The 12,267-nt window shown below is 43.8% G+C and overlaps 1 protein-coding gene across 2 annotated transcripts in view; it reads left to right on the forward strand.

Annotated features, from left to right (window-relative positions):
- Positions 1-12,267, forward strand: part of mfhas1 (multifunctional ROCO family signaling regulator 1) — a 102,131-nt gene that overhangs the window by 74,786 nt on the left and 15,078 nt on the right. Inside the window, exon 2 of one of the 2 annotated variants that reach the window (XR_011949174.1) lies at positions 11,795-12,018. Coding sequence is in view for 1 of the 2 variants with exons in the window: in XM_072517019.1 (XP_072373120.1) it covers positions 11,795-11,917 (123 nt within the window). In the remaining variant the exon portion in view is untranslated. The remainder of the gene's footprint in view (positions 1-11,794; positions 12,019-12,267) is intronic. The other variant, XM_072517019.1, reaches the window with a different exon arrangement.

Genomic DNA, 12,267 nt, shown 5'->3' on the forward strand with positions numbered 1-12,267 from the left:
CTGTCTACGGCGCTGAGGACCCGGGTTCAATCCCGGCCCGGGTCACATCCGTGTGGAGTTTCCACATTCTCCCCGTGTCTGGGTGGGTTTCATCCCCACAACCCAAAGTTGTGCAGGTTAGGTGGATTGGCCATGCTACATTGCCCCTTAATTAGAAAAAAAAATTATTGAGTCCTCTAAATTTAAAAAGTGACCTCTTTTACTAAGACCCCAAAATTCAAAAACTGCTCCATTTTTCTTTAAACATTATTTTGTAATTGTGACTATTGTACAGAGAGAAGAAAGATTCACTGGAGACCCTAAAGCAGGATCCTGAAATACCCTAAACTAGACTGTGCGTAAACCAGGGATTATGTGATTAGAGCCCTTAACTGTTTCAAATTGGAACGGCACAAGAATTAGAAAGTGTTGCCCTTCTTGATCTTGAAGGATCTTGATGGAGCTTGTATCCCAGAGCCCTGTGAATCCTTCTACACTCATTGTTTGCAGAGTTTTTAAGACGCACCTATGACTCCTCTCCTATCATGAACTCAGTTGGCGTGCTGGAAATGCTCCTCTTAGCGAACAGAAGGAGATTTGATAGAGGTCCCCATACTGTCCCCATTGGCAGAAAGGTAGAAAGAACCAGAGGAAACTAATTTAAGGTGATTGGCTAAAGAATCAATGGAGACATGAGGAAAAACCTCTTTACACAGGGAGTGACTGGGATCTGGGATATGCGCTGCCTCAGAGTGTGATGGCAGATTCGATTGTGTCTTTCAGAAGGGAATTGGGTACGCTTTGAGAAAAAGGGGGGGGGGGGAGTGTGGAACTAACTAAGTTACTCTTGCAGAGACCCACGTGGATACAAAGGGCTGAATGAGCACCTCCTGTGCTGTAACCATTCCACTGGCTGTCATGATATTCAGGTAAACATCATGGTACAAACATACATACATACTGATGGACAGATCAACGGACCAATCAAAACACACACCACACCACAGGCAAGAGCATACACAGTACAAAACCGGGAACACAACACTTCCTGGGCTTTCCAGCAGGAGACAGCTCCGGGCACAGAGCTCACAGCAAGCCACTCAGACATCCACCATGTGCTGAGTGCCACTCCAGGATAGTGTTAGGAATAGGTCCACAGATTCAAGGGTTATGATCGAACCTCGGTCACCAGTTTACCACTGTAAATAAATGTTAGTAATAAAACTGAGTTGTACCATTCGCAACCGTGTTCGTTCGTCTGTGTAGCAGAGTACCCAACACATCACTGGCATATCTCTTTTTTACTTCCATTTAAACATTAAATCCTCAGAAATGCCGAGGAAAGCTGCATCGTATTAAAAAAATAGGAATACAAAGGTAGCAAAAGCTCTGGCTGACCGAGAGCTTTTTCGTGCTCAGTACATTAAAAACCTTGACAGACCAGTAATTATTGCCTCATTACAGCCTTTGCATTTCCCACAATGCACACAGTTACTTTTAAAGGGCATAGTCAACTGCTCTTGTGTAGATAGCAAAACAACCAAATGGCTCACAGGAAGATCCCACTGTTGACGTATCAGGCCAGTTGATGTGTTCCGGCAGCATTTTTTAACGGAAGAAGTTTTAAATACATTTATGGGATGTCAGTGTCGCTGGCAAGTTCAGCATTTATTGCCCATCCCTAATTCCCCTTCAGGTGATGGTGGTGAGCCATCTTCTTGAACCACTGTAGCCCATGTGGTGTATATACACCCACAGTGCTGTTAGGCAGGGAGTTCAAGGATTTTAACTCCGCGACAGTGAAGAACCAGAGAGATCATTCTAAATCGAGACAATGTGTGACTTGGAGGGGAACTTGCAGGTAGTGGGGTGTCCCCACGTGTCTGCTGTCCTTGTTCTTCCAGTTGGCAGAAGGTGGTGTGAGGCAATGGCTATTTAAGGTAGTCAATCAAGCAGGCTGCTTTGCCCTGGATGGTGTTAAGCTTCTTGGGTATTGTGGAACAGTACTTATCCATGAAGAAGTGAAATATTCCATCACACACCTGACTTGTCGCTTGTAGATGGTGGACAGGCTTTGTTCTTAGATCCACAGTATGGCTGGTCCTTTAATGTTTCTGGTTGATGGTAGCCCCAGGATTTTGTTGATGGGGGATTGAGCAATGGTAATGTCATGGAATGTCAAGAGCAGTTGGTTAGATTTTATCTTGCTGGAGATGATCATTGCTTTATCTGGGGAGTTGCCATTGGCACTGAACGTTATACAATTACCAGCGAAGATCCCCACTTCTGAGTTTATGATGGAGGGAAGGTAATGTAGCAGCTGGAGATAGTTTGGCCTAGGACACTGCTAGAAGGAGGCTGAAGATAGCTGCAAACGCTTCACCTTGCTTTTGTACTGACGTGTTGGGCTTCCCCAGTATAGCATGCACAGAGTCCTGTATTGGAGCCTGATTAGGTTGGCACCTCATTTCTAGGTATGCTTGGTGCTGTTGATCAGAGAGCCTGCTGCTCATCATCAAATTCTGGAATGGACTGAGGAATAACTACCAAAGATCATAGAATCTTACAGCATAAGAGAAAGGTCATTCTGTTCATCGTGGGGGTGCCTGCCCCCGGCTCGTTGAAGGAGTTTGTCCCGAGAGGGAGACGGAAAGAAAATTTGCATTTATACATTGCCTTTCATGACTTCCAGGTGTTCCAAAGTGCTTCACAACCAATTATTACCTACAGTCACTGTTGTAATACAGGAAACATGACATGCAATTTGAGCACAGCAATGCTCCACAAACAGCAATGAGGCAAATGACCAGGCAAAAACAGGTCAAATGTTTTTGTGGTGTTCGCTAAATGATACATATTGGCTAAGATACCAGGAAGAACTCTCCTGTTCAAATAGCGCCATAGAATCTTTTACATTCACCTGCAAGAGCAGACAAGGCCTTGTAGGTTTATACGGTTTAAAGGTAAAGTCACCATAGACCCAGATGACCATAGGCTGCTTTCCCTATTACCCAATTTTTTCCAATGAAGGGCAATTTTGCATGGCCAACCCACCTACCTTGCACATCTTTGGGTTGTGGGAGTGAGACCCACGCAGACACGGGGAGAATGTGCAAACTCCACACGGCCTGTGACCTGGGGCCGCGATCGAATCCGAGTCCTCGACGCCATGAGGCAGCAGTGCTAACCACAGCGCCACCGTGCCTCCCAAGCTGCTTTCAGTTTTGAGGGGGAGAGCTGACTGGTGATGATTTAACCTGAGGATCACCACACCTCAGGCGAGGGACAAGGTTGAGAAAGTGGGCCTTCATATAAGATTTAAAGGTAGGATGAGTATCCTAACTTGATAAATATCCCATTCAGCCAATTCCCCAGTGTTCATTGACATAGATTGATTTCTAGATTTGTGTCTAGCAACACCTTGACTTTTAAATTCTAACCTAGTGTTCAAATCTTTCCACAACCTCTCCTCTCCCTTCTTTATAATCTCCTCCCGCCGTTCAGTCTTCCAAGATTTTCACATTCCTCCAATGCTGGCCTCATAAGTCGATGATTTCCATTAGCTCACTTTTGGCAGCTCTGGAATTTTTCTCCCACCGACAACCTGGTGATTGTTTTACTGAAAACAAAGATCAGTTGCATAGAGGCACTCAATGTAACTGAATTCATTAAGTTCTATTGATCAAAATAGTTGGCATTTTATTGGATTGTGGGTCAATGAGTTGAGCAACAAGAAGCTATTAAAAACCGCACCAGTTCATTACAGTAAGGCTGACCGTACACGCAGAAAGTAGGTTGAGCAAGCTCCAGTGTGTTTGGGTTATACTTCATTCCAGCTAATGTGCTGGTAGCGTTTTAATAAATAGAAAATCAAAAGACTTCAGGAGAGCTTCTTAACTGGTTCTTGTGTTTACTGGAATCTAGAGTTTAAAGCTCAGATTCAGATGTGTAAGCAGGCTCCGGAACATTCTATAGAACAATGGCATGCAGGCCATCGGCATTGCAGGACTCCTCGCTGATATCACTGACATATCAGTCTAGATTACATGTTCAAGTCTCTTGAGAGCAGTTTTAACCACAACTTACTACCTCACATACTGCTTGTATAGCCGATTGAACCATGACCCACACCCAAGTCCTATAATTGGACAAGACTAATCCTTGTAATTAAGTTAGAAATGGGAATTTGGAGCAATGTCATGTTGACCATTTTCAGTGAATCCCTTGAGTTGCACATGACCATGGTAATGCCTGGTGTCTTTGTTCATGGGACCCAAACACCCATTCTTATGAAATAATTTGGAAGAATTGGCTGCTTCCATTTCAAAGATGAGGAACCTGAGTTTTCTTCGCTGGGTAAAATGTCCCTTGCGAATGCCCAGAGCTGATTGGATGTAGTCCCCTGTTTCCGTGTGCTATGAGCTGTGTTTCATGCAGAGCTTTTTAAGTAGGTATTTCTGTTACCTTACATTGTGGGATGATGGGGATAATGTGACCAGGGTCCACTCCTGGTGAACTATGCTAGCTGGGAACACAGATGTGGAGATGCCACTGTTACACTATGGGGTTCAGGTTGCCAATACTGGTTGTGTATGTTCCAGGAGGTTCCACCACATGATCTCCCACCTTTCAACTACCCCACCTCCACCAATCTAATATTGCTCTTCATTGCCCCGAGGCATCGCCTTCCCACAGCAATTGGAAAGAGCACACCCTCTTTCTTATCTATTTGTATTAATCTTGACTGTTAGTAAAAGTCATCTTTTCTCTATCAACAATACTTGTGTAACTAATAAATGGAGCTGTTTAAAAGGGAAAACACTATTTTGTTTGAAACCCCAAGGCTTGTTCTACTGGGTTGCTTGCAGCAGTATCCTGGAGATTATTCTTCAATCCCTGAGTGTTCAAGAACAATCTAACAGGGTTTATAACCTATATAGGGTTGATTATGTGATCAGCACAGATGTAGATGTATTACTGGGAGCCAGTCATCTAAACTCCAATTTGGCTGGGTGATTTGAGAAGACACATCTTTTAACTTTTCTTAAAAGATCTGTGATGAGGTTGCACAGATTAGGAAGGAATTATTAAATGAACCCAGGCTGCATTCCCCAAGCAAAAAGGTGTGAAGTTTTTGATACGTGGGTCAGACTGAAGTTCTGTTCTTGCACACTCATCCGGATCTGAGGCTCATAGGTTCAGCTCCATTCCAGAGACATGGGCCGCGATTCTCCGAGCCTCCGCGCCGCAATCGCAATAGGTCCGCCGTGTCGCGCGGGGCCGGCGCTGCAGACGGCCGCCTCGCGCAAGCGCGGACCCACGGCTGGAATGCAGGGCCCCGTATTGGCAGCTGCGTGGAGCATTCCGGGGCCCTGCAAGCCCCCTTAAAAACGGAGAATCACCCTGGACTTCTAGAAAAAAGTCCGGAGTGATTCGTGCCCGCTTTCTCGCAGGCATGGGGACATAGCCCCATTATTGGGGAATCCCGCCCTTGAGCTGTAATCTAGGCTGACCTTTCAGTACCACAGTGAGGACATGCTACACTGTTAGATGTGCTGTCTTTCTGGTAAGACAGTTAAAACAAGTGTGCCCTGCTAGATGAAGAGAAAAGTTCCCATTGAGCAAGAGCTGTGAAGTTTTGCCAGTGTACTGGTCAATATTGACCCCTCAACTAACGCCTAAAACAGATGACATTTTCACTTCTGCTATTTGTGGGATCGTGTGTGGAAATTGGCCTTGACATGCCTGACATTACAATAGAGACCATGCTTCAATTGTTTGGCTTTGAGTCTGAGGTGGTAAGTGGTGCTGGAAAACTTCAATGACTAAAGAATGTGTATTAGTGATGTTGGTTGAATCTTAACTATTGATCAGGAAACCAGGAGAAATTCCGTGGTTCCAATCTTAGAATAGTGCTATGCAATCTTTTACTTTCACCTGAGAGGACAAACTGGTTCACAGTTTAATAATTTATCAGAAAGATAACATCTCCAACAGCCCAGCATTCCCTCAGTACTGCACTGAAGTGTCAATATGAATTGTGTGCTCAAGTTGCTGAAGTTCCTCATATCAGTGCAAATTCACTTCTAGGTTTAGCGAATGTTTGATGACATGGATGCTGGACTTTTTAACTGAATGAACCATAAGGGATTTGGAAAAATGTCAGATCTCAGCCAGTCGGATCTTATCTAGTCTGTACGTGCAAAGAAGCATTTCTATTGATGCTAATCAACAGTGTGTTTTTTTTAATAAACATTTTATTGAGGTATTTTTTGGCATTGTAACAGCAGCAATATAAACAATGTACATGAAAATATTAACATAGTGCAAATACCACCTCCCTCCCCAACAGGTCCCACCATTAATTAACCCCCTAATCTACGCTACCCTAACCCCTTCCTGACCCCTCACCTGGACCACAAACATCTCGCTCTTCCCCATATTAAGCTTGTACCCTGAAAACCGGCCGAATTCCCCTAAAAGTCCCATGATTTTTTCCATCCCCTCAACTGAAACATACAGAAGCAGGTCGTCCGCATACAGCGAGACTTTGTGCTCCACCCCTCCCCCCCGACCAGCCCCTTGAGGCCCTCAGAGCAATTACCAGCGGCCCTCTAGCCAACGTAAACAGCAGTGGGAGAGTGGGCATCCCTGTCTCGTCCCCCAGTGCAATCTAAAATAGTTCGAAGTCGTCCTGTCGTCCATACGCTAATCAACAGTGTTGATAAATAGAAGTGTTGAAAGTTTTCATGCACTGGATCCCATAGTTTCTGACTCTCTGTAGATGTGGAGATGTGATATGCTCTATTGCACACACCCATTATTAAAGGGATATTTACTTTAAACTCAATTGCCCCTGTGAAATAAGCCATAGTTTATGACGTGCCTTAACTTATGGGGAAAGAACAATGGGAGTGGAAGAAGTATTCACTAATCCTTCCCCCAAGTACATAGCTGTTTAGCACAGGGCTAAATCGTTGGCTTTGAAAGCAGACTAAGGCAGGCCAGCAGCACGGTTCAATTCCCGTACCAGCCTCCCCGAACAGGTGCCGGAATGTGGCGACTAGGGGCTTTTCACGTAACTTCATTTGAAGCCTACTTGTGACAATAAGCAATTTTCATTTCATTTCATTTCGTATCCTGACAAAATATTCCTGGCAGCCGTTTAGAGAAATTTCACATTGAGTAATTGCATGTAGCCTGCTCCATTACCGAGTGAGGTAGGTATGTCAGTGTTTGCGGTTGTTGCTTGGTGTAGGGATCAGTCTTCTACACTTTGATTGATAGGGCCATTACTTTGTCCAATACAAGCCAGGAGTTTTGAAGAATGTTTAGGGATATGATTCAAGCTGATATTAAACTTTCCTCATTAGAATTGAGGTTGCTGATCCCTAGTCATCAACTGTGACTCCTGCACCTTAAATCAGAAGGTTATGAGTTCAATCCCCGCACTGGACAGGGGCAGCATGGCGGCACAGTGGTTAGCACTTCTGCATCATAGCACCAGGGACCCGGGTTCAATTCTGGACTTGAGTTTGCATGTTCTCCCCGTGGGATTCCTCCCAGTGCTCCGGTTTCCTCCCACAGTCCAAAGATGTGCAGGTTAGGTGGATTGGGAATGCTAAATTGCCCCTTAGTGTCCAACGATTAGATGGGCTTACGGGGACAGGGCACGGGAGTGGGCCTAGGTTAGGGTGCTCTTCCAGAGGGTCGGTGCAGACTTGATGGGCCGAATGGCCTCCTTCTGCACTGTCGGGATTCTATATTCTTAAAGGTAGAGAAGTTGACTAGAGATCAGACAAACTATTCCACAGTTTATTGGAATCCGGCATGGACTCAATGGGCTGAATGGTCATCTTCTGTGCCATAATAATGGAATGACTCATGGATGAGTGAAAATAATGCATCTATCTGGTGTCCTGCTCCCTGCTCTAATTGGGAAGACATCTTTGCTTTGAATGGGAGTGGAGTCCTGCTGCTGAGCAGTTTGATTTTATTATTCCCTGTGTAGGAAATAATCCATTAACCTTCCGGTAACTTGAGTTGCATCGCTCTGTAACGTATCAATTTGCTTCAATCTGCTTGCCCATTAGTTTTTGTTTGCTTATGATCCTACATTAATGATTAGGGCCCATTAGGAAGCTCCTTTTGTTGAAGGTCAAGGATCCCTAATTAGCTATCTCAATTGCTGGTCTGCTTTATTATTCTAATTCATTTTCTTGCTTTAAACTCCAGAGCATACGCACATGCTGTTGTAAAAATATAATATCAGGATTTTACTGAAATAGGTCTTTACACTTCACAATTTCAGTATGAGTGCAAAATACAGAGTCTCACTGACTTCTTATCCAATATTACCTTTGGTCTTTATATTCCATGCAAACTACCAATAAATTATGGTCTGTCAAAAAATGCATAAAACCGACAACAGAATAACAATATGGAGCTAGCCACATAAAACCGACAACAGAATAACAATATGGAGCTAGCCAATGTACTTGGCTCTCCTAAATCTTTTCTAATTATTTCACACCCATAGTTATATTGCCCTCTTAAGGTCTTCCTAGAACATATTCAACAGTCATTGCGCACAAACTGCTTAATTTAAGACTGCTCACAAGAATAGATGCCTTTCATTTATAATTGTCTTTCACAATTCCAGGATGTCCTAAAGTGCTTTGCAATCAATGAGGCACTCAGTGTTTTAAAGTAATGTTACAACCCCAGTTAACATTATAACTGGATGGAAGATCCCAGCATGGAACCCTGGCTCAAAAGACAGTACCTGTTAGAGGAGCAACAAAGTCACAGGACCGCTAATTAGTTTCAACAAGAGAATTTGTTTTTATTAACCATGGAAAAATTGGATTGTTATATAATACTCCTCTTCTTCGCCCTTAGTTTAACAAATACACACAGCTTTAAAGATTAACATGGATTACAAAGTACATCTTATGATACAATAATCTCATTAACACTAAAGCCTCTTTTAAGCACACAAGATGACTGTGGTCAAATACATTCAATCAACTCTGAACCCAAGTTGGTGCGTGTGGATTTCTCCTCAGAATTCCCCCTAGATGATTGTCACATGAGAGCTTCCAAACTCTACTTCCAAAATTACACCTTAAGATCTTCTTTCATAATATTGCTTTCCCTAATTGGTTTGCATTCTGAAAACCAGACCAGGTTTTCCAAATGACATTTTTAAATAAAGCTTCTACTCCACTTTTAACAGGGAAATCAGTCCAGGATTTTGCAACAACCCCTTAAGATCTTTGTCTTGACTACTGTGCAAACTGCTCACAATTGCTTTAACTCTCAATTACCAGTTGTATTAAAATGGCTTCAAATGTTTCATTTACCTTTAAAGGTTGCTGTCCCACTTTAAATCTGGTCATTTCAATTGTCTCTTAACTCAGAACACTTTGTTTACTCTTCCTTGAATTCTTCTGAACAATATTTTGGTCTCTGTTCACTTAACTCCAGACTTCTTGAACACTTCTCTTCATTTCTCTAGTTTCCTTTAACCAGCCGCAGTTCAGACCTCTGCACTTGTTTTCTTAATCATTACTTCATGGTCTGGCTTTTCTTCTAGCAAAGCTGAGAGAGATGTTCCCTCTCTAACCTTCTAAATCGACTGCTTCTAGCAGAGCTGTGAAAGCTGCCTTTTCTCTCGCTACCTATCTTCAACCGCAAAGCAAAGCTAAAACCTGAAAGCTTCGCTACCTTACAAGGTCCCAGTTGCTAAGCAAAACCCATATCCTTATGTATTTTGTTTATTCTTCACACCATAGCCCACTCTAAGCACAATAGAAACACAGTTCAAACTTAACCAACCCCCATACATACAAACACCCTTGTCCAGCATGAATCTAACTATAGGTTTTGCCCTTTCAGGCACAGAAACATTAAATTAATCCCACTTAAAAATATACCTTATTTCAAATATTTGCCCAATACAAGTCCCTTAAAACCACATTGTAGGAATCATATACGTACAAATCTTCCATTTGTATGCATTTTATTGGATGCAGGAGAATTAAGAAGGTTGAAGTTGATTAAAAGTCAAGCATGGGTGTTGTCTGCAATCTTTAATGATTTTGTCTCTGTCCATCTTGTGAAGGAGGGGAAACTTGTGTTGAGTATTTAACCTGGTGATCAAATCCAAGAAAGTGCTAAAAATTGCCAATATGATTCATCGACTGTTGAGAGAAAAGATTTAGGGCACGATTTAACTAAATGGGAACAAAGTCCTATATGAGCGTGTTGAGCCGCGCGATTCCCGGTGTTCGCAGGTCCAAGAAACACAATGCTATAAAACATCACTTGCGTTAGATGGGGGCCTCAGCGGGGAACACGCGACTGAGGCTGCACATAGCCCCATTTTGTGCACTGAGGTGCTCTGCTCGCCATTTCGAAGTGGGTCCTGATCTCTGAAGCCCCCAAAGTGATCCCTGAACCAAGCCCCAATGCACTATGGGGTGCGGGGGGCCCACCCTCCGCACCCCTCCCAACATCCGCGCAGGGCACACCTGGCCTGATCGCCACCATGCAAAAAACCCAGCTTGGCACCTTGGCAGTGCTAACCTGACACCGTGGCAGTGTCACCTGGGCACCTTGGCAGCACCAGACTGGCACCCTGGCAGTGCCACCTTGGTAGTGCCAGGCTGGCAGTGGCACCCAGGTGGTACTGACAGGGCACCAGGCTGGCAGTGCCAGGGTGCCTGGGTGGCACCAGCAGTGTCAGGGTACCACACTGCCCAAAGGGATGCACCCGGAAGCCCCCGAACCCCTGGGAGAGCCCCATGAGTGCCATTCCATCTGGTCCCCGGTTGTGGGCACTCGCCCGAGGTTCCTGAGGTGGAGATAGATCCCACGCCTCGGGAATCTGCTCATTACAGTAACCCTAGCTGTCTCTCTCTAATATGGTAACTTTTTTTAGATCTCGCGAGGCGTTGGGAGCCAGGTCTCCCAGCTACAATCAGCCACGCTGCGCCATGGCGAGCTGCTTTTCGGGTGCAGCCTGGCCGTAGAATCGCGACCGTCATCTTTTGTATTGTCAACCCAGAAAAACTATTCTGTTTGATTATTATCAACTGGATTTGTTTCAGGCTGGATTTTGGCAATATCTATTAAAAAGCTTTCTCCCTTGTCCTTCTGGCAAACCATTTTACAGGGAATTCTCACATTGAGGTATAAATGCAAACATACAAATATCATGTCAGCTATGATATTTGTAAAGTTGTTACCTGGATTGCTGGAGCTATAATTCAATAAGTCTATTCTGTAACTAGAAAAGAACAATTACTTCAAGATGTCTTCATCTATACCCTATAAGATAGTGGTTTTTCTATTCATTGACAATAACTTGTCGCAGAGGGAGGTATTTTTAACTTTCACCATTGGTAGAAGGCAAGCAGGTGCCTGTTCCATATGTATGAAAAGGACAGTTGAGCAGGATGTAAAATTGTTGGCCAACCCAATATTGCCTCTTTTACACAATGATCCAAAATTAGAATTACTCCCAAAATGGAAATCACAAGCCAAATTCAGAAACAAGTTTTCAATGTTTTAAAGGTTTGCTTTCCCAAGCTGGCCATGAAGGGAGCTTGGGAATTGAGATATTTTGCTTATAGCTATAATGTAGTCAATCAGTAGGAGCTCTGTGTACTGTACCTGCCCAACTCTTTGGCGGGCTTCGGGATTACTTTTATATTAATCCTTCAAACGAAAACTGCTAATATGAGTCTAAAACGACGGGATTAAACTACTTTAACTAACGAACCTTTCTTTCTCTCCCTTTTATCAACAGGGGAGCTTTTGACCCAATCCAGGCCGGAAGGAGTGACTGAGATCATCTGTCCCAAAAATGGGAGTGAGCGTGTGGATGTGGCTCTGGTTTATCCTCCAACCCCCACTGTGATCAGTCCCTGCTGTAAGTGAGCAGTGGGCCTCCCTGCTAGTCCTCATCAGAAACAATACCTTTAACATTCTGTTCAAATATTTGGCAGACAACAAGGGTTTGGCAAGAATAAGGTAGGGTATTCAAGCTTGAAATTATGGATTTTATAACATGCTCTCCAATCCCCCTCAATGTGGAAGACCCCAAGGAGTCTAAATCACAAACAAAAATCGATTTGGGATTTTATTTAAGTTGTTGATCTTCCAATTGAATTGAGGGATACGGACCCCGGAAATGTAGATGATTTTAGTTTAGACGGGCAGCATGGTCGACGCAGGCTTGGAGGGCCAAAGGGCCAGTTCCTGTGCTGTACCTTTCTTTGT

Source organism: Scyliorhinus torazame, chromosome 9 (genome assembly GCF_047496885.1).
Source record: "Scyliorhinus torazame isolate Kashiwa2021f chromosome 9, sScyTor2.1, whole genome shotgun sequence".
NCBI lineage: Eukaryota > Metazoa > Chordata > Chondrichthyes > Carcharhiniformes > Scyliorhinidae > Scyliorhinus > Scyliorhinus torazame.